The 26,479-nt window shown below is 36.5% G+C and overlaps 1 protein-coding gene and 1 long non-coding RNA gene across 3 annotated transcripts in view; one reads left to right on the top strand and one right to left on the bottom strand.

Annotated features, from left to right (window-relative positions):
• The first annotated feature begins 94 nt into the window (after nucleotides 1-94).
• On the top strand, nucleotides 95-22,798 carry LOC114138367 (uncharacterized). The gene is made up of 2 exons (XR_003594202.1): nucleotides 95-367; nucleotides 22,250-22,798. It is a non-coding gene; the product is annotated as an uncharacterized LOC114138367 (long non-coding RNA).
• mlip (muscular LMNA-interacting protein) overlaps nucleotides 13,134-26,479 on the bottom strand; it is a 33,146-nt gene continuing 19,800 nt past the window's right edge. The window contains exons 12-13 of one of the 2 annotated variants that reach the window (XM_028007579.1): nucleotides 15,375-15,595; nucleotides 13,134-13,279 (exon numbers count right to left, since the gene is read on the bottom strand). In XM_028007579.1, the coding sequence (XP_027863380.1) occupies nucleotides 15,377-15,595 (219 nt within the window). In that variant the 3' untranslated portion in view covers nucleotides 13,134-13,279; nucleotides 15,375-15,376. Of the gene's footprint in view, nucleotides 13,280-15,373; nucleotides 15,596-26,479 lie in introns of both variants that reach the window. The other variant, XM_028007580.1, reaches the window with a different exon arrangement.

Genomic DNA, 26,479 nt, shown 5'->3' with positions numbered 1-26,479 from the left:
GGTTAGTCCAACTGTAATAAGAAGTTACCATGGCACCAGACAATAACTAAAACATTGTACCATAACTACGCCATGTGTACTTAGAGCTGTAAGTAATCCGTCCTACTATTCAGGGGAATAACGTCAGTGGGAAACAGCTCAGGTGTGGTTACTTCCTGCTCTGACCTGGGGAACTCTGTGCCCTTTCAACCAGTCATTAAGCTTCTACTCAATAAGCAAAAATTATATTATTTATTTTACATTGAAGGAGTTATCCTGCTCTTCTCTGAAAATTGTAGCATTGTAGCACCTGGTGTCCATCTACTCTTCAATGATAAGGACAAAAGTGGTGGAAAAAATCCATGTTAAGAGTTGGGATCCAACAATAGTAAGTAATATAGCAAAGTAATTCGACTCGTACACACTTCATTTCATGGTCACTCACATTCAGAAATTTTACTCTCACCTAAGAATCAGATACACACACACATCACCTTTCTTTCTCTTTACAAATAATCACGCAGTTCCACAGTTATCTTAGAAACCTTCCCTCTATCTCTCAGTTATTCACACACTCTCTACCATCCTCCAGCCCCTCACCTCACCTCCATACAAATTTAAAAGAAAGGTGTGAAATCTTTCTTTTAAATTCACACCTGTCTTAAGAGAATTATGTTGCATTTGATACAGTTCCATTCCAAAGCTTAAATAGAGAATAATGTAGCTGTAAATTGACTTTATCTATGAAACTGTTCATTTTGAGAAGGAAGTTAAATTATCATTGTGGGTCAGTAGTCATTTTTCAATTGCGTGAAAAAATATTGCTATAATGAAGTCCCCAAGTTTACAGCAGAAGAAAAAATTAAATATGTTTTTGTATCACTTTTAATTATTTCTTGTCTTTTCAACTTTCAACACTGTGATTCGTAGTTCTTGTAATTTCAAAGGAAACATGAGAACAGAGCTGATGCTGACAGCTTATTGTGCAGTGTGTGGCAACAAAGCGACTGAGTGGAGGATAAAAGTAGTGTAATTTTCAGAAGACAGTGAAGAGCAGATGAATAATAAGTGAACAAACGGCATAGATTTATATAAAACCTTAGGAGCTGCAGACAAAGACCATGTTGAAACATACAAAGAACGGCACAGCTGTTTGTGAACAAATTTGAAAGAAATTAAATCAAGGATTGCTGTGATCATCAAATATTTTACTGCTTGCATCGACAGAGGTAACCTCTTTAATGCCTATTTTCAAATGTTGGCAAATTTTGACAAGATTTCTCTTCCTCCCCCCCAAACTCACAGGGATTATCACATGCTGCTACTATGTTAGGTCTCTGTTTATATTTGGCTTCTCTTTATCATTGAAGAGCAGCCTAAGGTGTGTGTAGATAGCTTTGATGCTATTAATATTTGTGTTCTGTGTGTCATTAAAATTGTGAAATGTATAATTATACAGTTACGGTCAACTAAAAGTTTAAACTCTCAAAAAAATACAACTGGATTGTCTTTAAAAAGTCATAAGTCTTAAAAAATATACATTTAAGAGTTATGTTGACCTATAAAACATATGAAATAATTAATTTAATTGTATAGGATTAACTAATTGCTTATATTTTGAGAAGGTTCTGATCTCGGGCTTAAGTTAGGGATAATCTAATAGCAAACCAGGCAGCACAATTGAATATGAATAACTTTAAATTTAAGAAAAAAATTGCAAATGTGCAAATATAACCTTTAGCTCAGTTAGTGAAATATAAAGTCTTTAGACTTGATTTAAAAGCAGAGACGGAGAATGAAAGAGAATCTTTATTTGTGAAACATCAAGTGTGAAATGATGCAGCAGGTATTTTTAAAGTTAAGTATCAAATGTGTGTTGCATTTAGGACTAATTTAAATTAATGTATATCTTAAAAATGACAGTTATTTGTTTTTGAAGGATTACATTGAAAAAACAACAATTAAGCAAACATTAGAAAACTTATTACCATGAGAAGAAGAAGAAATATTTTTTAATTATTTAACCTTTACTTTATCAGAATAAAATTCTTTTTAGCTTTAGATTAAAAATCTCTTTTTCAAGGGAGTTCTGCCCAAGAGGCATCAACAATACGATATATAAATACTAATGCTAATATTAAAAAATAAAAATGCCTTATGCATGTTGTGACACCTGAATGTCGAAACAGTGAAGCAGGAGTGAGTAACTGTATGTATTCCTGTATTGAGAGGTTCAGGTCCTGATGGGTCGCAGTCTTGTCTCAGAGCAAAGTGACAAACAGTTAATGACCAGAGTGGGTGGCCACTCTTTTCCTGCCAATCTAAAAGTCCTGGAGACATGCATGTCCGTTAGCCTTGCCAAATTACATCCAATCACCTTCTCTGCAAGCTGAATGACACATAAGAGCCTCCTTTTGTCCCCGAGAGTTGCAGCAATGTACCAGATGGTGGTGGATGAGGAGAAGATGGCACTCAAGGGCCAGTAAAAATTCACTATCAGTTTCTTTTGACAGGTTAAATTTCACTATGAAAGATGAACAGTTAAGACAGGGCCCTTCTCAAAGTCTGCATTCATTTCGATTCCTTTGGCAGTACTGAGCTCCAGGTGGTTATTTCTTACATCAGGTCAACAGGTTTTCCATTCTACAGTGCAGGAAGACTCATTCTATCACAGGAGGGGCCCAGTCTGATATTTTTCATGTTAAGTGGAGATCTAAAAAAGAAAAAAGAAAGGAAGAAAGAGGACCGGGCCAAATTGCCCAAAATGCCAAAAAGAAAGGAGAAAGATCTGTAGGACGTGGGGTGGGAAACACAAAGACATTAGTGCAGGATGAAGCCAAATGTGCCAAATTAACTAATAATTATCCCTGGTAGAGGAGCCAATGTCAGTGATGACAGGGGACCAGGCACCAGGACTACTGTAGACTAGCAAGCAATAAGGGGTGTCAAACTCCAGTCCTCAAGGGCTGCTGTCCTGCAGTTTTTAGATGTGCCACAGGTACAAAACGCTGGAATGAAATGACTTAATCACCTCCTCCTTGTGTAGATAAGTTCTCCAGAGCCTTGCTAATGACCTACGGTAATTATTCTATTCAGGTGTGGTGCAGCAGAGACACATCTAAAAGTTGCAGGACACCTGTAGCCTACATGGTTCTTTTAAACCAGACTTAACATACAGTGTGTTAGTGTTTTTGGATGTGTTCAGGGTACACAGAAAATTAAAGGCTGCCTATTAGCAATGCCAAACTGTAGGTGCACAATTACTTAATCTGCTTGATCTATTAAAATCAATCATACTGGACGATGAGAAAAACGCATATATTTTTAAATCCAGAAGAAAATATTTTATGAGAAAGTCTGTGTTCATTGTCTGAGTATACAACCTACAGTATATGTCTAGTTCCCCAATTGTGTTTTTTGATTAATATTTTTTTCTACCATCTCAGGACAAACACAAATAAACACAGTAATTCACTTCTTTTGTTTTTGGCAATTTTCTTAAGTTGATTTTTATATTGTTTTTGTGTTGTAGCAATATAAATTTTTTGCAAAAGTGTTACAAAGATTATTATTGTTGCTGTTAAGTGGCAGAAAAGGACAGATTGTAGAGTTGTAAAAGAGGGGCAGAAAAATATGCCAGTTAGAGTAGCAGTGAGGAGGAGGGAGAGGAAGAGATGGCTGCAGAGCGACAATAGAAGTAGGTGAAGACAGAAGAGAAGGAGAAGCAGAAACTAAGAAAGTGCCAGGTACAGGTGCAGTTTTCAGGATGGTGTTGGCAATATGTCTTTCTTTAGGAATGTATTAACCACCTAATGGCAAAGGATTGTGATCTAAACCTTGGCTTTTTGACATCTAAAAATAATTTAAATAAATAATTTGTCACTTGATGATGCAATTGGTCTGAAACAGTCATGAGAATTAATTTATGTATGTGTATGTATGTACATACATGCATATTTAAATATAAATGTATGTGTACTTATGTATATGGACAGTATATTGTTCATTACTATAGGATGCTGGGTCTAAGAATAGAGTAGGCAAGTGTAAGCCTTTTTTTTTGCCAAATTATTGGTTAATGTTTTGTTTTCCTTTTGTGAACAGTTTACCTAAATAAACAGAATCTGACTCTGAATGCATTTGTGGATTATTCTGCATGCATTGTGGCATTGCTTACATAATTGCCAGTCTTTATGTCCTCTGTCATTAGAAGAGTGTTTGTCCTCCTGTCAAATTGCCATTGGTTTTGTCCTCAGCATGTCTCACTGAGAATCCTACTTTTCCCAATGTGCTCATGTAAGAATACCAACAATAAATAAATGGTGTAGGATCTTCATGGTAGACACAGAGGATGATAAGAGCTTTCTGTCCTTTCTGTGGGTGAAGAGAATGGTGATTAAGAAACACATTTCTAGGCACTTTATGGAATACAGATGAGGATTTAAAGGAGCTGTAAAATGGTGCACAGATCGTTTGCCTTTTAGTGCTCTTCATCTTCCTATCCAATGCTTGATGCACGTCAAAAGAATGAAATCTGATAGGCCGAATCAAAAGAGCCACTTAAAGTCAAGCAAATCTGGGATGATGTAATCCTTTTAGTCATCCAAACATGACCTTTGCTGACCTGTTTTAGTGCTATAAGTGACATTAAGCTCAGTCTGAGTTTTATCTCTGGTACATATTTACCACTGGTATGCAGGTGCAAACCTTTAAGGGACAAAAAAAATTCTGTTCAATCCTTCCACATAAGATCTAAATATGATGTTAATGATTGGTCCTGATAATGAACAACTGCCACAATCATTTAGAACATAAAAGATAAATTCCTTCACAGTGTAAGCTGACATTTCGCTATTAAGTAATATCAAATATTTTTCATATCACATCTTTTTAATTATCTCTAACTCAATGCATCCTGTTGTTATGAGTCTACTTTATTACATAAAGTAGACTCATTTTGAATTTTCAGCATGATCTACACCAAATTATGCTTGACCAAAAACTACAAATACTGAAATACAGTAAAATGCAATTAGGTTATAAAATGTAGTGTTTACATTTTAGAAAGTCTACATTATGCTAACATAGTTGTAGGTTGTGGGGCCAAGTAATGAATAATAAAGGCTTCAACAGAGGTTGATTAATGCACACAAATTACTGATACCTTTGACCCTTCTTTAAATATAATGCTCACTGCCATAAAGTTTCAGCTAAAAGAAAAATGTGAACATATCGAATCCCATTCCCCACAATAATCCATTATATTATTCTGCTACAAGTCTTGCTGAATAATGTTGCAAGTGGAGGGGCCAAAGAAGGAGAATGTTTTTTTTTTTTTGCCAAGCTCAATGCCCACTGATGGAAAACATGTAAAAAAAAATAAATAAAAAAAATCCTGAGAGCAATTGCTGTGGTGTTGCTTTTTGCATAAAATGTAACATGACAAGTATAATGGAACCAGATGGAGGGTGCATTTGTAAATGACAGTGTAAAGTGTCCACCATGGAGAGATGTCCATTTTTAAAGTTTCAGCATGTCCAGTGTCACTTGAAATTGATTTTGCAATTGATTTTATGTCACATTTCTATGTACAAATGTGCTGCTAATTCGCTGGTTGAACAAAAAAATGATCTCAAGTAACTGAGATGAGAAATCCTTTCAAAACAAAGAGGTAAGGCTCCAAGCTGGAGAAAAGCACCCACACCTCCAAATTGCCCCTATAAGCTGGCTACTTTGAGAACAAGTGTTCAAGCCTCAGGTAAAACACTAATGTATTTTTCTCAACTGGAAAGCAAAGGCATATTTAGGCAGAAAGAGGATGAACAGGGGAAAGAATGCCAACAGCATGATAAAGGGTTACACTCTGAAGCTTTATGTGGGAGTTCCTTGGCCTTTGGACAATACTTTTGACTGTCAGAATAGAGAGCACCTGCCATGTTGCATAATTGTAAACTATTGTGCTCTCTGCTTCTAGATTATAGCTAGAATTATTATACCTGACCCACATACACAACCCCTATCAGGAGACAAAAAGAGAAACATATTTATTGCGAAATGAAATATGTAGATGACCTTGGTCCAGGAGAGGTTTTCTGATGGGTTGGAAGGACTTAGTGTCTGAGCAGGGAGAAGCGAGGTGAGCAGAGAAATGTTGCTTAGAATAACCTTGATAGTGAGCCAGATGTGTCAAACTCCATGTCAAAATGTATACATAAAATTGGGAAAAAATTAATAACCTTGAGAAGTTCCCTCAAAGAATAGAAACACAGAGATGATTAGACTAGAAGGAATATATTAGGCCACTGTGATTCAGAGGCATGATTTACCACGAGGTTTAACACTCAAGCTTTGAGGGACTGACTCATATACGCCAGGAGATTGGCTTGATTGTCTGCAGGTGTGTGGGAACACACCTTCTCTGCTGACACCCTGCAGGATGTAAATGCAGGATATTGGCATTTACTTCATGTAGCATATTTATAAGAATATTCTATATTGTTATTCAATATAATTGGATTTTGACCAATAAGGTAAATGGCTAGTTTTTTTCCTCAGAAGATAAGAACGACTCAAAAAGAGCAGGTAGGCTGGAAATTGTAGTTGCGAGTTGTTTATATCTGCAATGTGAATAATATATATACATATTTACAATAGCATTGGGAACATCCAAATGGCCATTAACAACATAAGGGAAATAAAATAAAAAAACACAACAAAGGAAACTAAATCAATCAATTGTTCCCAAAGTTCCACAATTGAGAGGCCACACCTGTTAGTCCATTCATCCCAAATTGGTACTAATTAGGGGTCTCAACAAGATAATTAAACTTTGCTTGATTCTAATCCTGGTAGGAAACTGAAGTCTTCAATCACCCAAAAAAAAGTTTATTCTTTCTTTGGCTCTATGCCCGGTCTTCTAGCTCGCCATCAACCTGGCCTGAATAACAAAACAGGACCATTTCCTTAATATATATATAATCTAAACATCTAGTGTATACACAATTCAATAAATAGCACTCTTTATACTATAAATAATTCTAAACCATCATGTTTAGTCAATTGCAATAAATCTAAAATTCAGTATAAATTACATTCATGAAATATTCAATAAATATACACCATATAATCAAATAACATGAAATGTAAAATCTAATTTAAACCAGTGTTTAATAAATATTTAAGCAATCTTTTGATTGTACACTTATCAAAAGAAGTGTACAATCAATAATTTAGCGGCTACACAATAACAGTGATTATAAGCCAAAGCCAAGTCACTGACGAAAACACTCACCAGTTCCGCAGTTTTATTTCACCCTACCGGGTTTTTTTCCATCTCCCTTCTGGCTCACACCAGTTGGCTCCAATGGTTTAACACATTAAGTGAGCATCGTACAGATTTACGGGAAATGAATAACACCACACTTAACTGACCTGCAGCTCTGCTCCTTCCAACGTGTTCTAACCTTCATGCCTCCCCGCTCCAGCTAATATACCTAGCAGGTAACACTGCAGCGGTACACGTGACCACAATACTCAATCGGCTAATTAATAGTCTCGCGAGAATGGCCAATCATTCCATTAAAAGCATTGCGAGGTTTGAGATATAAAAAGGTTAAAAGACTGGAAAATCAGAGAAGGAGGAAATAACGGTTAACGTTTACACCCAGGTTACATTCAGATGCAATAAAGGGATGCAACAAGCAGTTTGTCACATATCTTGTTTTGCCTGACATCAATTAAGGATTGTCAGAAAGGTGGCTCACCTTATTTTGAAGGCACCTGCTTCCCAGAGAGGGGTAAAAAGGGATGTTCACATGTTAGCAATTCATTAGCTTTTGCACATCAGACAGAACCTAAAATTATGAATATTTAAAAAGGGACAAAAGAGAACAATAATTACTGAGTCAGTAATTTTCTACTTAGCTATTAAAAGAAACTTCTGTCATGAAGTGAAGAAAGGAGTTTGAATTCATTCATTGTGAAACATTGCTGCATGACAAGTGACAAAATTTAGCTGCCATTGTTCAGCTTTTTGGAAGATCAAGAATCTAACATGCTTTAGATGAGTCACATTAAAGGAATTATGATCAAACTGAATTGTGTGACCAGAACAAGATACAGGACTGATAGCTTTAATATGTAGGATACTCTTTCATCGCATTACGTGTGATGGTAGTGTATATCAAATAAACTGGTTATGTAAGACCCGTTCATCTTAATTTGACCCTGCTTTTCTTAAGGCATTGTTTTATTTTTGTCTTTACAAGCTGCTGGATTAGAATCAACAGAGTACCATGAAGAATGTTTTTCACCTGCCTTAGAGCTGCACTTTAAGGCAGACCAAAAATATTTGTTGAAATCATCACTATGTCCTGACAGTATCTAACGAGACACATAATTTGTGACAAAATCAAGCTTATTTTCCTTCCCCCTGTAGTTCTACTGTCAATTGCAAATATAATACTCCTAGTCACAAACAATCAATCATAGCCAGGAGGACAGTTTCAGCGCTGTCTATCATGATAGTTTACATGATGCTCACACCCTCCCCTCGCACAGGGTCTACCATCATTCTAGCTCAAGATTGTTGATGTGTTGCAGCTGTCCTAACTGCAGAGAAACAACCTTACAAGAAAACTGTAGATTTCTCGAGTTCTCAGCAGACTCTGCTATGAGGGAGGAGGGCTGCAGCAAAGAGCAAGAAGGAGGAACCTCTACGATGTGCTTGTTCAAAATTTCAGGCTAATCCATGGTTTTCTCATGTAATTTTCACCAAACAAATTCTTTATTTCCTGTAAAATATGAGAAATTCTGAGAGGTCAAATATGGTTTTGTATACTTGGACATTAACAAAATGTTGTTGGTATCTAAAAACAAATGCATTTCTACTGCATGACTTTCTACTAAGACTGCAACTTTTAAGGGTTGTTTCTGCATCCAGTCAGAGGTGGGCAGCTTGTGCCATCAGGTTTTCATTTTGTGTCTTTTTCAGCTAGATGATCTTGTGGCAATTTTTTGACATCTGACCTTTTCCTTTGTTCTTATTTTCTATCCTTGCTGAAAGTTTCTCCACAGGACTTAGACATTCAGTGAACAGCTCTCCTCTCAGTTGCAGAAACAATGAAAGGAGCCCTATTAACTCCTAAACCCTATTTGAAATCAAATGACATTTTCCTACCATCATTACTGTATGAAACTTTATTCTATAATACCATTAAGGAAAATTTAACCAAGCAAAGTGTAGATACTGAAATATAAAAAATGAAAACATCAGTCTGATCATGATTCAAATGATAACATCCTCACTGCAGATTTGGTTAAGCCAATCCAGTCAGCCTTGATTTTATCATCATTGCCTCAGAGGCTGTTTGGTGGTTCTTTATCTTCCTCTGCTGAGCTTCTCCCTTGTTCCTGTTGAAATGAGACTAGAAATCAAATCTAAGAGGGTTATTAATTAAAATGTATCTTTTAGCAATAAGCATTTAATTGAAATTTGGGTACACTGATGTGAGATAATGCCAAAATCTTTCCAGTCATTATTTTTTACTTTGCTAAACATAAAGAGACCTTGGCAGTAGCTCCTAACTGCACAGGATATGAGAATTTAATGTCTGCTGCTGCTGTAGCTGGAAACTGCTCCATTTCAGTCATAAATAATAAAGTGTTAGAAACAACAGAAAAGAGACGGCAAAATTTAAAGTATGCTTTGAAAGGAAACAGAAAACTGCTAAAGGAAATCTGTAAAAATGTAGTAGAATCATTCTCTTGCCGCACAGTTCCTTTTTCAACAAATGCACAAGTTTTCAGGAATCTGGTGTAGAGCAAACTTGCAACAGTTTATATAAACATTTTAAAGTTGAATTAAGTTCACTTTATATTTTTAGTGGAAAAAAATGTAAAATGATTGCAAAAAAATTTATAACTCCTTGGGGTTTGATGTTTATCCACATCTTTTTCTGCATCTAGTAATATTGCAGGAATGGTGTTATGTATATAAGGCCACGTCATCCAGTGCTTTGTGTTCTTGAAGTTCTGAATACCAAAAATGGCCATATTTCTGTATAGTTGTATGTTGCAAAGTTATTACTTAAGAGGTCATGGTAAGAAATGCAAAAAAGTATAACATAATTGTCATTGCTTCACCAAATTTAAAAGACTTTTTAGAGAAGACTATTTTTTTGGACACCAGTTGCTCCAGAAAAGGAAGCGATCAAGTGGAGTTTTAATCCTCTTAGCATGTTCAAGGTAATACAGTCATATACTTTTTGCATATTTTAAAATGTATGACATCTGTCTTTCACATGGGGGATGATGCAATGCCCTCCAGACGCCTACCTACCACAGCCTTGCATCTTCCCTTTACTTTTGACCAGCTTTCATGTCCCAGCTGAAGAAAAAAAAAAAAACATTTCCACATTATGATGCATTATGATGCTACCTATGGCTCCCTTCACTATTGTTATAGCATATTGATTGGGTATCATGTGAGCTATTGGTTTGCCTTTATACACAGCACCTTGCATGTTGACTAAAGTCCAGTTTTCCTTTAGTTGTCCTGTCTACAGCTACTACTCAAGAGACTCTGATCATGCTTGAATTAATGCTCTCCTTGCCTTGATGGCCCTTCCTTGATGGTTTTGCTGTTTTATCATGTTCTTTACGTTGTTGGATGATAGACTGAACAGCATATTAAATCTTCTCACTTTCTCCACATCTTTATTCTTGGCCTGTCTGCTGTGTTCTTTCCTCTTAATGAGGCAGTTTTCACTGATGTTCTCCAGCAAACCTTTGAGGGCTTTACCGAATAAAACAGAGTTTATACAGAGTTCGAGATATATACTGCTGGACCTTTGCGCTGTAGTGTAAAATAAGCTTCCCCTTAGATATGAGCCAAAACACTGCAAGCTTTTCTGAACTCCCTTGTAGACCCACAAAGACTGATGAAGTCCACTGAGTGTTACACTGGAATGCAGAACTCTTGTATTTGAAGATTTATGAAAACCCAATGACACATCAAGAGGAAATCAATTAGATCCTCTTTTAGAGGGAAACACATCCACTAACTGTTGAGTGCCATCTTCAGTCCAGTGAGAGGTTGAAAACACAACAGTAACCACTGCACTGACAACTTTTTATGGACTGTCTGGTTCTCACTGCATGTCTTTCAGAACAGCAGCCGAGGTGACAGAATGGTCAAGTACAAACTTACAGGGACTGCTGGCTCCCTCTGAAATATAACTTTCCAGAGAATTAACTTTCTGTCACAGTGTCACATCTATAACTCACTGACTTCAAGTGAAATAGTAAGATCTTGGCAGCTGTAATAAAGGACACTTTAGTGTGGCTCATAATTTGACACTGAATATTTTGGTAACTACGCTACAAAGTTTCAATGTTTCTTGCTGTCAAAGCATGACATATAAATAAAAGGGGCAAAGATAAAGTCATGGAACTGTGTGTGCATTGCTTGTAGAAAGAGATAAACCATTGGACTTGCAGAGGTCACAGAACTGAATAAATAATTTATTACATCATCCTGTGATGTGAGAAAAACATCCACTGGCTTGTTGGCTCAGAATTGCTGCTTCAGTGCCCTCCATATTTGAAAAAGTGTGAAAAGCCTTCAGATAAATGTATTTATAATTGCTATGGCATAATCTCACAACAGAAAATTAATTAATTTGAATATATTTATTCAGTGGGGGAATAAATCCCATGTTGCAACAATAAACATGTTTTAACCAAGTTATTGCCGTGGTCATTGGCATCTCAAACCATTCTTATAAAATCAGTTTACTGAGGGACTTCTCACATTTGACTTTTTAGGTTTATCAGTACATTTACAATATTTTATTTACTTATACATGACTTGCTATTTCTTGACCAATTTCTCCTCCATTTTCATATACACTATTTGAATTTCTGTAGTCAGGGGCGTGCGCAGGGGGTTAGCACGCCCCACGTTTGGAGGCCTTAGTCCTCGACGCGGACGTCGCGGGTTCGACTCCCGGTCCCGACGACCTTTGCTGCATGTCTTCCCCCTCTCCTCACCCTCCTTCCTGTCTGCCTACTGTTGCAAAAATACGAGCCACTAGCGCCGCAAAAACTCTTCGGAGAAAAAAAAATGGAAAAAGAAAAAAAAACATTTCTGTAGTCAAACCAATAGCTGAAGGGGCTCATGGCAATACTAACTTCTCACTGTAACTGCAGTCTGATTTGTGTTTTCACATGTTGTTACCAAAGCTTTGGTAAGGAGGCTTTGGTAAGATTTGTCGCCTGCTCATTTTTTAGGAAGCTCTTCAAAATATTCCTCCAAATCAGCCCAGAAACTGTTCACTGGACACAGAATCAACCTCTTGGGTATGTCTATCTTCCGATACGTTTTAAAAAAACTCTTCAAGTCATTCATTTCTGTTCTTAACGAGGACAACCTAATGTGCATGCGTTGCTGTGTCAGAAGACACTTAGCCACTTTTTGGCCAGCCTTCTTTTTAATCCAGGCCTGATGTTCAGAAGATACCAAAAGGTGAAAAACACGAGCGGAACAGGAGCTTATATTAGGTCAGAGCTCATTTCCAACCTGCACTTCCTTATTGAAATGATGTAACATGCATAGTTTAATCTGAAATGCTATTAATAATTAATATAAAACAAAGCAAAACCGGATTAACATCACAACTAAACATTCTCTTCTTAAACTTAATTGCAGATTTTTACAGGAGATATTTCATATTTTATAATGATGCCATGCTCTGCGGGGGAGGCTAAAAGCCTATTTATTAAAGTATGGGGTAACCTTGCTGCATAATGGACTATTTACTGAATAAAATGTGTCATAAACCCCTTTTAAGCAAGAGCTACTTTTATGTTTTCTTGACGGCCAAATAGGTCTGTGTCAAATCTGAATTACTTTCTGCTTCTGCTTTTGTAAAATGTATAAATGTATTCCACAATGTCCTTGTTTCAAGAGATATAAGGACAACCTTCATCTGTAAATATTGAATTTTAACAACATGACTGTTTTGCTGATTAATGAAGAAACAGCTATCACATTTCTGAAACCTTTTCAAGTTGACAATACTTCATCTTAATATGTCAGAAGAAAGAATTAAAAATTATTTGATGTATGGCAGCTTCATTATCTCTTTTTAACATTTACTGCCAGCAACTGTTAGCAGTCATACAAAATTATTCAGTTACTTATTCTGATAAGTTGCAAATCTGTTCCTTAATTACTTAGAGTTTTGATAGACTGGATTTTAGCAGATAACTGTTTGCTGGAGAAACAACTAATGTTATTATGAGGGGCCGTTTAGGACAAAATTTACGTTTTGTCTCTCACACACTACCAAAAGGTCTCGCATACTCCAAAAAAATAGCCACGCACACTCCAAAAAATTACGTTTTGTCTCTCACACACTACCAAAAAGTCTCGCATACTCCAAAAAAGTAGCCACGCACACTCCAAAAAATTACGTTTTGTCTCTCACACACTACCAAAAAGTCTCGCATACTCCAAAAAAATAGCCACGCACACTCCAAAAAATTACGTTTTGTCTCTCACACACTACCAAAAACTCTCGCATACTCAAAAAAATTACGTTTTGTCTCTCACACACTACCAAAAACTCTCGCATACTCAAAAAAAATAGCCACGCACACTCAAAAATTACTCACGCACATTCAAAAAATACTCAAATTGCGTATACACACACTACTAAAATGTCACACACACATTCACAAACGTTAACTTTCTCGCTCACATACACTACTACCAGCTCGCGCACATACACTACTACCAGCTCGCGCACATACACTACTACCAGCTCGCGCACATACACTACTACCAGCTCGCTCACATACACTACTAACAGCTCGCGCACATACACTACTACCAGCTCGCGCACATACACTACTACCAGCTCGCGCACATACACTACTAACAGCTCGCGCACATACACTACTACCAGCTCGCACACATACACTACTAACAGCTCGCTCACATACACTACTACCAGCTCGCGCACATACACTACTACCAGCTCGCGCACATACACTACTACCAGCTCGCGCACATACACTACTACCAGCTCGCGCACATACACTACTACCAGCTCGCGCACATACACTGCTAACAGCTCGCTCACATACACTACTACCAGCTCGCGCACACAAAGACGTTTATCTCTCACATACACAAGACTAAAGTTGAACACACACACAGTACTAAGACTCGTTTTATGTATGTGTGAGAGCGAGACTCTTTATGAATGAGTGAGAGCGAGACTTTTTTTGAATGTGTGAGAGCGAGACTCTTTTTGAATGTGTGAGTTGTCACGGAAGAGGCGGGGCATAATTTTTGGATCAAACTGCGCATGCGTAGATCCTAAACTATAAGTTTCGATTGTTGACTCACTGTATGTTCTATTACTTAGTATATTTGTGCTTTTAAATATATATAGAACGTTTAACTTTCTTGTAGATTAAATGTGCTATAGAAATAAATGAATCTGATTGATTGATTAAAAATAGCAAAATTGCTGTAGTACAATCTGTCCACTGGGTGCCAGTATTACAGGAATTATTAACCGGCGCCAACTAGTGCCGAAGAAGAAAGAGTTTGCTATACCGAACATGGCTAACTCTAATTCGAAACGAGAGAGAATTGGTCAGGCAGCTGCCATTTTAAACAATTAGAGTAAATAAATAGCAATTTTGCTATTTTTAATCAATCAATCAGATTCATTTATTTCTATAGCACATTTAATCTACAAGAAAGTTAAACGTTCTATATATATTTAAAAGCACAAATATACTAAGTAATAGAACATACAGTGAGTCAACAATCGAAACTTATAGTTTAGGATCTACGCATGCGCAGTTTGATCCAAAAATTATGCCCCGCCTTTTCCGTGACAACTCTCACACATTCAAAAAGAGTCTCGCTCTCACACATACATAAAACGAGTCTTAGTACTGTGTGTGTGTTCAACTTTAGTCTTGTGTATGTGAGAGATAAACGTCTGTGTGTGTGCGAGCTGTTAGCAGTGTATGTGCGCGAGCTGGTAGTAGTGTATGTGCGCGAGCTGGTAGTAGTGTATGTGAGCGAGCTGTTAGCAGTGTATGTGCGCGAGCTGGTAGTAGTGTATGTGAGCGAGCTGGTAGTAGTGTATGTGCGCGAGCTGGTAGTAGTGTATGTGAGCGAGAAAGTTAACGTTTGTGAATGTGTGTGTGACATTTTAGTAGTGTGTGTATACGCAATTTGAGTATTTTTTGAATGTGCGTGAGTAATTTTTGAGTGTGCGTGGCTATTTTTTTTGAGTATGCGAGAGTTTTTGGTAGTGTGTGAGAGACAAAACGTAAATTTTGTCCTAAACGGCCCCTCATACGTTATACTTTACATACACACTTCAAACACTTCCATGTTCCTGTCAGTTGTACCAAAAGATGTCCCTGCTTCTTTTCCAGTCAGACCAAGCTGCTCGTCCGACTCTTTAATGTGCAGCTCACAAACCGAGAACAGACCTCTCCTTTCTGCCGTCTTCTTATCTTCTATCAATTTCTCTTTTGAGTCCATAAAGGTATCTGTCTGCGCTGCAAGTCTGGTATTTTCCACCTGGAATGAAACAGGATATACATTAGTCTCTAAGTCAATGCTGTGACCGTGATGCAGGCCAGGGGCAAATGGACAGAATAGCATTGTTGTGATCATCATCTTCTTTTGACTTTAGTGTGCATGACCAAATATCACTGGTTATTGAAAAAATCTGAGTAATTGCTTATAAATAAAGCAAATTCATATGAAGATATATCTGTAAACTTTCCATTGGGTCACCAACTGTATTAATGAAAACAGATACTTATTCATTTTTCAAAATCAATATTCAATTGAAGTATTAATGTGGGAAAAATAACCATATACTAAGGATAATAAAGCAAACATTATCTAATGTTATATTTAATACTCTTCATTTGCATAAAGAAGCTAAGTCATTATATTACAGTCAATATAATATTGATTATATTATTTTGAATATAATCAACAAAACAGTTGAGATATTACATATTTGCTAATTTTCACTTGGGCATGACTCTTTGATTTAGAACATTTTGTGATCCCAAACACATAATTATTTTTAACCGTATAAAACTGTGAGGATCCAAAGTTGTGCTTCCATTTCTGTTTAAAAAAAAACAACAAAAAAAACACTGATTCTTGTTTGTTTTACATATGAATGAGTTTTAGGCTTATAAACGAAATGATGTTGCTCTAAGCATTTGAGAGACTCACAGATAAAATCTCTTATTCTGCACAGCATCTTCACATGGCTATTGCAGTTTTAAATAAACTGCTGACAAAGCTCTTAAAACCTATTGACACTGAGCTTTTTGAAAAACTCATATTGATTCCACAAGTTGGAAGAAATGATCAATAAAGAGTCATTATTCTGGAGTCATTACAGAGTTTTATTCATGCTGTGCTCAGAGCTTTGAGCCAGAGAAAAAATGCTGCAAACAGAAAACATTCCATACTTCTCAAACATTCCTCTCCTTTTTCAAACTTCTGCAAAAAACCTGCTTGTTTCTCGTTTATCCATTCAGACCATTTGCTGTTTTCCTATTTATTTGAAGTTTGTGTAGTCAGCTCATTAAATTTTCAGACGTATAGCAATGTGTGAATTCAGGGTGAGGTTAGAGTTCTGTCTCTGTACAAGGCACAGTCTGACAGGTGACAGGCCTTGTGACTGAACAACAAATATTGGTTTCATTGTGGGAGAAAAGATAACTAGAATTGACTTTGAACTGAAGAGAGGAGACAGCTTTAGCGTTATTGGAAGACCTGGTTCTTCTTACCACATGCTGCTTTCTCTTTCTAGGGCCAATTCTTTAAAAGCTGAGAGCTGCTCAAGTACAAAAAAATATTACATGTTTTTATTCATTTACTTGTTTACTTATTAATGTTTAGAGTGACCTTTTCAAATACCAACTTGTCATTGGACCAAACACGTCAAGCATTTACAAAAAAATATATTCTTCCTTCCCAAAACCTTTACTTTCTGCAGGTGTTTCTGACTGTGTCGCCACTCTTTTGTTGATTTCAACACACGCTAAGACTCACTGTGTGCTGAAAAGTTTAAATTTTTTATCTTCAGCTAAAAGACACCTGAAGGTTTTTGTCTAAAACTGATGTTTCATCCACCTTGACATAAGTCTCTATTCCATTAAAATATAAAAAACAAACAAGTAAAAAAAAAATTTAGCCCAGTTGCGCTGATCCACCTTGTGCTCTTGTGCAAAATACCCTTTGGCACTGAAGACAGTAAACTAAATCTCACAAAGCTGTAGCTATTATTGCAAAGAAGAATAGACAAAAATATCTGTCTCAATGTAATGCCTGTATGCATTTCTTTCATTTGCATGGCATAAATTTCACACACTTTGATGCTTTTGGATTTATCCCTATTCACATAAAAGTTAGCACACAAAGCATGAAAGCAGAAAACCTTAAACAGTGCAGAGACCAACAATTCAGTAATTGGGAGACTGTGTAGAGACTGTTACACAAGTTTATGTCACCTCATACAGATTGAATTGTAACATTCCTGACAAAGGCGTCTATTTTAATTTAGAAATAGGTAAAAGTAGTCATTCACCAATATCTGCCTGTTGTGTTGATTGTACAACAGGGGAAACAAATGAAATGAGCAAAAATAATTTAATAAAAATATTTTGAAAATCATGTGTAGTTGTATTTAGTACCAATATTCTTTACAGATTTGTGAAGTGAATGAATACAGCCTTAAATTTAGCAGAAAATAAAATCATTCCAGTCACCAAGGTTCACCTCAAATTAAGGACGGCAGCGCAATAACAAAAAACTCAGAACTGACTGGACCAAGGTACATTCCTTTCTTTTCAATGTTCTATTACATTTTGTAATACTTCTGTTTTGTGCTTTTGTGACAAATAAAGCAATTTGGAAAACACATTAGTACATCTTAAACCTTGGAAAAAGTGAAGGCAGTAAAAGTATTGACAAATTCCTCACACTTGTAAGCAATGTAAAATAGCATTTCCAATGTCTTAATGGATGTTTCCTCGTAAACACAGTATTAATGTAGTTATTTCTCCAAAACAGTATTGTGGGCAACATTTTGTTTTGCTTTCACTGAAACAAAAGTTCAGATATTTTCTGACAGTTTGAAGCAATATATTTTGATAACAGGGAGTTAGTGTTTCTTTCTTTTTCTTATACATGTTGTGTTTACAGGTTGCTGTTAAATGAGCTGAATTTGTGTCTCAGAACTGGCACTAACCTGCTAATTATTTACAAGCTGTGTCTTAAAATAGCAACAAATTATAACTGAGTAAAATGTGAGAAACACATTTTTTACATATGTCTTGTATTTAGTTAACTTTCCCTTCTCTGCAGCAACAGTATCTTGTCAAGAAGAAGCACATTTGAAGGATTACATAACACTGGGCTTAAGGTCACAGTAATTATGGTTGTTTTATGAGTAAATATTACAACATATTTTGTTCTGTAGGTTAAAGTATAACTGAGGTTGTGATCAGAGTAAGAAAAATGAGAAGGAGAAAAAGACGGAGGCAGACTAAGTTTAACAGTTGCAGAGAGAAACACGAAGCTCAACCCAATCGCATCCAGACAAGTTAGATTCACTTGTTCAAATTTTGATTGCATTTTTTTATTCACCTGAACACTTTAACCTTTCAGTGAAGTGGTTTTTATTTCTGCTTATGGTTAGGTTAAAAATTCAAAAGAGAGGGACCCTGGACATCCTTCTAAGCTCAGAGTAAAATCCCCTAAGAGACAGCAAACTGTGTGAGTCATGGCTGATGAACCTTTTCAGCTGAGAGAAACCAAGCTCACAGAAGTGTTGAAACCCAGCGCAGAGGCCAAAACTGGTTCCAAGAAAGAAAATTGTGTCTGACCCAACTGGAGAAACTCCATTGTGTCCAATGACAAGGTTGTTTCTGGAGCCTGATCAAGAAGCCTTTCTCTTTTGTCTATTTGTAAATTCTTTTAAAGTCTTTCTTCAGACTTCTTTTAAGTATTCAGAAAATCCAAGTTATGTGGACAAACTGTTAGTCAAGAAAGAGACAGAGTGAAAGGTCTTTAAAAAAAAGGAAAATACTTTTGGCTTAAAATTGTCTGAACAGTAATCCTCCAACTCTTTCTGCATTTCAATAGTGAGGTTACCTCATTTGTTTCTGTATTGTGAGTGAATTAATCATTAATTGTGATTACAAATTGTTAAATAGTTGATTTTTTTAGTGAGTAGGTACAGCATAATAAAAATTCTTATTAAGGTGTTGGGTATTTGTATATATTATTCCTTTCATGTTCAGCTAATTTAAGGTTAAATGATGTATGTCAAACATGAGCAATTTAGGTTCCTTGATGGAGAAATATTACCCTTTAAATAGATTTGAACATGCTGAAGCATTATATTTTATCTAATGAGACATGAAATTTTACCAGTTTTACCCGTGGATTATATGTTAGCGTTAGTGAAGCAACATTCATTATTTAAGGCAAAAAAAAAAAGCTTCCCTGGGGAAATGGGCAAGTTGACTAGACTTTTTCATGTTGTCTCTCATGGAAAAACAATAATTTTTACATCAAATTTCATTGTTCTTCCCCCTGACACAATCTGAAACATGTAATTTCTCTGTCAGCTAAGTGATTGGTGATTGTATTTTATTGGTTTGTTGTCTCTCAGTTATGCTGCTTCTGCCAAAGTCTCTCTTCTGATTTTATAATGATGAACTCCCTATTCTCACCTCCTGTGCATTCAACGTATCCTGACTTGATTCTGCATGTCTGTCAGTATTTTCGTCTTTGAATTTGTTTTATTAGTCATGCTTTGTCTGAATTATAAAAAGGACCATTTTGTGTCTTTCTTAAAATCTGCAGAAACATTCACTGATATTTTTTAATACTTTCACCTCAAAAGCTCTTTCAAAGTGTTTTTGAGTTAAATATAGATTAGATTTGCAACATTTAAACCACAGTAAACTCCCACCAATTTAGTGGTTGTTGATTTACACCACCTGGTTTGATGTTTTATTTTCTATGTGACCCAAAACACAACCTTGTCAAAACTGTCTTCTCACTGCAGCCTAAATCTGCATATTGTGCCATAAAGTCTGGGTGCTTTTGAGAAAGAAATAGCCTCTGGGTCAGTATGCTTAATGAATGACACAGCTGTTGTGGTTTCAATTTATGTGCACTTGAACCTAGCTTGAAGTGGACAAAAAAGTCAGCCTAATACAATGATCAATCATTGTTGTGTCACAGATCTCATTGTTCTTTGACATAAAATTAAAGTTGTTGTGGGAACAAATGAAATTGGGTGATGCTAATTTGGTACTTGTTTATACATATATATAAATAACTTAACATTTCATTAAATAAATAATGAGTTTGTAGGTTTTTTTAATAACTACAAACTCAAACTAGATTTTCTTTCATTATATACTTCATTTTTAATTCCTGTTAATTTGGAGATGGGGAGATGCTCAGATTTTTTTGGCTACAAGTTTTATATGTTATGTTCTGTGTAAGACAGTTTGAAGGTCTTGAAAAGTTCACATCAGAATCCTTCTTTATAGGAAGGGGAAAATAATCCTGAGCCCTTAGTCTCTTTGTAGAAAGTTTTCTGAAATACCTGTGAGAATGGGTGTTTCTATAGTGTAAGCAGAATTGTCAGCTTTTTTTACTTTCAGCTCCTCTAACCTGTCTTTCCTCGGCAGAACGGATCACCATTTCCTTTTTTTATAGACTCACTCAAGTGAATTGTGCTTATCATGAGAAGGGAAGAATGTAAATTTACAAAATTGCATGACGGCAACAAGGGGAGTCACAATTTTCCACCGCTCTCCAGTTGAATCTTTCTGACAAGAAGTTTGGGGGAAAAGGACCAGAAAATCAGCAGCTTGTGAAGGAAAAATTGAATCACCCTGTGAGCATCTGATGTGTGAGGCAATGGGTTTAGAAAACAAACAAGGAGTGAATGAATGGTTGAAGAAATACTGCTGGAGACTTTTCAGATTTTTAGTAAATGCCACTGTTCAGCTAATTTAAGGTTAAATGATGTATGTCAAACAAAAAGTAGTGATTTAGTTTCAACCACAAATCTGAATTTATTTCACAGAAATTTTACTTTTCTGACCAACAAAACGCAATTGTGTCTGTGGAGCAGAAGGAAAACGATGTGTGTGTTTTTTATTCCTTCCATCAAGGCTGTAACAAAATGTAGTTGGGAGTGAACAAAGTGTGAATCAATGATTAACATTAAACAGCCACCAAATTCCCTTCATCTCCAAGGCAAACTATGGTGGTGGCAGTATCATGCTGTGGAAATGTTTTTCTTGAAAAGGTGAGCTGGGTTGACGGCTCTGACCAGCTTGCTCAATCATTACCTATTGCTTGCTCAAGTTTACTCAATCAATTTTGCCTATTGATTGGGCAAAATACAAAGCAATAAAAAATATTTGTCTGGGTTTGTGTCTTTGTTTGCTTTGTATTTGGATTATTTTGATATGTTTATTATTGCCCAGAATATAAGAGTCTCACAGCTTCCTTGACTCCATAATAACAATAATAATAATATTTATTTATCCAGACCTGACCTACAGTTTCATTTTTAAGAGGGACCTGGCAAGATAGAAGTGATGTTTACAAGTATCAGCATTGTCATTCACTCCGCAACTTACATTTGTTTGGCTTAAAAGCATCAAAACATAAAATAAAAAAGATGATAAAAACTAATTGACTGTCAAAAGCAAGTGCACTCTTCTTCACAGCCTTATTACTTTTAGTTCACCAAGTGTCTCTTGTTGAAAGTCATTCCAGGCTGATGTGAGCAACATTTTTACATACCCAGATCTACCTTAACTCTGGGAACAAACATAATAGAGAAACAAATGGAAATGAAGTCCACACCGCATGTGGGACCTAATTATAAAATTAGTCAGCTCAGAGAAACGTAGTCCCAGTTAGCTGCAAATGGTGGACACAATTTTCACAACTAATAAGATGAAGAGCACAATGGCACACAGAGTTTAGTTTCTTGAGATATTTCTCAGGAGAATTTATAAATAGTCATAGACCAACAAAAAAGTGTTGAGGTAATTCTTTGACATGGTCAGTTTTGTCCCCCCTTGAAGGTGCCTCACTGTGGTGGACAATTGTTAGATGAAATGCCGATATGAACTTCTCATCATTCCTCTTTTCTCCCGGTAGATCTGCCAGCAGATGTGGAAGCAGACCAAATACCTTGTGGATGCCTTCCCAGTGACATCCCCTGCACCAAGACCTTCAATCAACTTCAGAGTTTTTCCTCTCACCACCCATCCCTCCCTCCCCAAATGTCCCACCATGGATACACTGCCTTAAGCGATTTGGCTGACAGCTCTGCTCTTTCTCCCTCACCATAAACTTGTCACAACCCCTGCCTCTGCTCTCTTTAGCCTGAGGTGGAGCAGGGTGGTTCTCTCTATTCCAGTTGCTTTACTGTTTCCAGTTTATTACTCTTTAGCCCTCTCTAACCAGTTTCACAGTATATAAGTCTCTCTTTTAATAAATAGCCATACATGGTCACCATTATGGAGCAACTGTTTACTTATCTGTTCTTTGCCAAACTCCACCACAACCATCTAACATGTTACACTCCTACAAAAAAATGTGTGGGAGGTTGGAAAACGTTTCACACTGAAGTGGAGGTTCAGTCTTCAGCAGTAAAATAACCCTAAACTACGGCTAGAGCAACAATAAAACACTTTAAATCATCAACAACTTGCTGAATTTGATTAATTCCAGCTACTTAATGGAAAAGGAATGTTTGGCTTTAAACTAGATTTAAAATTTACTGTATTTTGAATTTGTCTCTATAGTTAATCAACTAAGAGATCTTATCTTCTTTTCCTTTCCACTTCTTGTCTCCCACCTCAATATGTGTGAAAAAAATGAATATTTGGTGTCACGTAACCCTGCCCGTTTCTCTATCTCCTTCAAGCCTTTTCTTCTTTTGCTTAAGCTTATTCTGTGTGCTTATGATGTTTTCTCTTTCGGTTTTTCTCCATCGTAGGGTTTCAAAATTTGACCCAATGGAATACAACATAGAGTGGTGCTGTGGCTGCCTTCTTTTGGCAGCAATAACCGAAACACATTGTAATTGTAAGTGACAGAGCAAGGCCCAAAATAGGAAAGAGTAGGCAGCAGATAAGCTGACGAACATCTGCAAAATGTGCCACATTGCCAACATTGTGTTTTACTGTTGTGGTACTATGGTTGATGAGTTTATTTGCAGTGCAGGCAATGTTGCCTCATACTGTGGAGTGTCAGTGACTTGATACACTACAAATGTTCACCTCACAGTCTACAGTGTAACATCAGAAATGACAAAAACATGTTTCTGATATTTATTATTTTGTATTTTTTGTGTGTATTAGAATTAAAGAAGCATTTTAATCATTATATTATGAAATACAGTATGTATGAACTGTTGATAATGATCTCCTCTAAGAAATTCCCCAACCTTTCTTAGATTGCTGTCTGAGATGTATGGTTAACTTTCTTCCTCTTCCAGAGCCCTGGACATGCTTAAATTGAAGAAACTTGAGTTCTTATTAGTAAACTGTGGCCATAATCCCTACTGATGTGTGGCTCTGGGAATCCTGTCAGTCAATATGCCAGAAAACTGTTCAGCAGATAGCTACTTAACTGCAGAGGTGCATCGCTTCAGCTCTGGCTTTAGAATGCATATGCACAATCCCTGGTGAGTGTCTGTAATTAGATGCATCTTCCTGGCTTTGTGTGCAAATAAAGCAATAAGCCTAATCAACCAGAGCTCAGTTGTGCAGCCACTCATCTTGTCAACACCCTGAACAATAAAAATACAAATTCAGAAAATCAACTCTGACCAAATCTGCATCAGCCTTGATATCTGTTGCCATGGTAAAAAGAGAAGTACAGCTTTTGTCAGTTATAAAGTACAACATACAATTATTGAGGTTTTTCTCAGGATTCTGAAATAATTTACATAAAATTAAATATGACAATCCAAAACTACGAACAACAGATTCCAACTTAAATTCAATTCACCAATTCTTTTTCCCTCCAAAGGGGATATTAAGTGTTATCATAACTCACTTCATGCAAGTGCAAGTATCTTCAAAGAGTTGTTGTGGTGATGCATTGGGCAGAAAAATCTCATATCACTATATGAGATTTTTCAGTGGCAACCAGGGATGGAGTGGGGCAACAAAACAGCCCTGGACCTTGACTTATGACCCACAACTATCAACATATGGAAAGCTGTCAACGCCTGGCACAGGCACCACACTAATATAATCATGACTTACTACAATACACCATTTAAATTACACTGATGTTGATGAATATACCGTTTCTGACTCCAGTTCTGCTTTCCACATTTGAAGGGATTTCTTACAGTGGGTTTGGCAGACATACCGTCAAACCCACTGTTGGTTTGTGTATGGTTTTCTTCACAGTATGTGAGCCACTGTCTGTCTGTGCCATATTTGTGTTAAAGCACCTTTACTGCCAGAGATTCTGTCTTCTTCTGAGAGTAGCTTTGACTGTCTGACTAGTGGGTGCATAAGGTAAGGTTGAACTGGAGTGGGTTGATCTTGTTCTGCATCCATGATGCCTGTTTCACCTGATGTCAACTCTAAAGTTTGGGGTTATAGCTCAAGTATTTTTTTAAATTTAATGGTGCTGATCAGCTGTTTCCAGTTGTAAAAAATAAACTTTTGAAACACTTAGTTAGTTGATGAGTATGTTCGGACTCAAAGAGTAGTAACCTTTAGCCGCATACCTGACACTGACATTAAAGCTGGGCTCCTTCCAAAACTATTGTTTGATCTATTCTGTATTAAATGACACTGGTGTCGCCCCTGGTTGTGGAAACTTTAAAAGGAAGATGTTTCTACAGCAAAAGGTAGATATAGTAGCTGATAGCTCTACTTTATCTAATTAAAATGCATTAGATTAACTAATCCACATGTATCTTTTAAATGGGCACACAAACAATCAATCATGTGTGTTCACATGCTGTGTGTGTTCAAAACTGAAGCACTGACCTACACAGAGTTGTAAAATTTCTCAGTAATCCAGGAAGAAGTTCCACTTCTGTCTTTGCTGAACATAAAAACAACTCAGTAATGTGTTTGCTTTGTGTTTTGTGAGTGCCCAGAATTTACCTGCGCCAGGTTCCAATTACAGTTGCGAAGTCACTGCACTCCCTAATTATGCTACAGGCTAAGCAACACATGCTGTTGATCTTAGTGTATTACAAGAAGAGAGAGCAGGAGGGAAAAAAACATCCTTCCACGTTTTGACCATAACAGATCAATTTTAGATCTGTTTTGATTCCCCGACAAAACGTCTATCAGCTGAAGGTGGACATAGAGCACGTTCTGCACACTGTGTATATAAAGTGTGGTTTGGTCACAGTCGACAGTGGACAAAGTCCTCACATTCTCGATAAGGGGATTGCTCTTTCCTGGGCAGATTTCATCAATCCTGGTCTGGCTGCCTGCTGACTGCCCAGCAATCAGGTGTGCTTTGGCACCCCTGATTCAAATGATAGCATTAGCTCCTTCCAGCCAGCACGTGCTGCATAGGCCTGTTTATCGCCCACTTATTCAGGTCAGGTCATAAAAAAAACACCTTAAACAAGCAGGGCAGTAGTTCCTGAGGATCATTTGCTGTTTAAAACAAATGATGGATTTACTAACTGATGTGATGAACTTTAAAACTTTTATTATGTGGTTTATTCCAATGACTTTGTTAGAAAAACTTGGTTTGGTGCTTTTAGCATCTTAAAGTTTTCTCCCCTATCAGGCTAAATTAATGTGGGTAAAATATGGTCTCATAAAACATAATTTTTATTTATTTATTTCAAGAATACTGAGATTGCTGCTTTGCTGTTCTAGTAACCAGGTTATGCTTAAACCTCGAATAATGTAACAGTTGTGTGTGTTGAAGTTGGAATTTGAAAAACCAGAGAAAAACTCCTAATGATTAGCAATACCAAATGAGACCAAGTTCTTCCAATTGTATTAATTTACACTGTGAAAGAATTTTATGTTTGAGGATGAGAAATAAAATAACTTCATTACCTTCTGAAGAATGAATAAAATAAAATAAAATAATCTTGAAATGACTGTTTGAAATGAAGTTTTCAAAATAGAAAAATATATTTTGACTATATATTTCAGATCAAGATAGCTTCATTTGTAAAACATGCACCTCTAGTTTTAGTCATATTTTTAGATAAATATTTCTAAAAACTTTAATTTGTGGAATTGCAGCACTTTTGACGTTCTATACCCTTCAAACTTGGTGGTCTGAATATATTGCAATATACTGCTGTCTTAAACAGTGACATGGAGTGTCCATATGCAGAAACCAGGCAGGCACATAAAAAACAATTTGTTAATAAAAATG

The sequence above is a fragment of the Xiphophorus couchianus genome, chromosome 22, assembly GCF_001444195.1.
Source record: "Xiphophorus couchianus chromosome 22, X_couchianus-1.0, whole genome shotgun sequence".
Lineage (NCBI taxonomy): Eukaryota > Metazoa > Chordata > Actinopteri > Cyprinodontiformes > Poeciliidae > Xiphophorus > Xiphophorus couchianus.
This window is presented reverse-complemented; position numbering and strand designations above follow the sequence as displayed.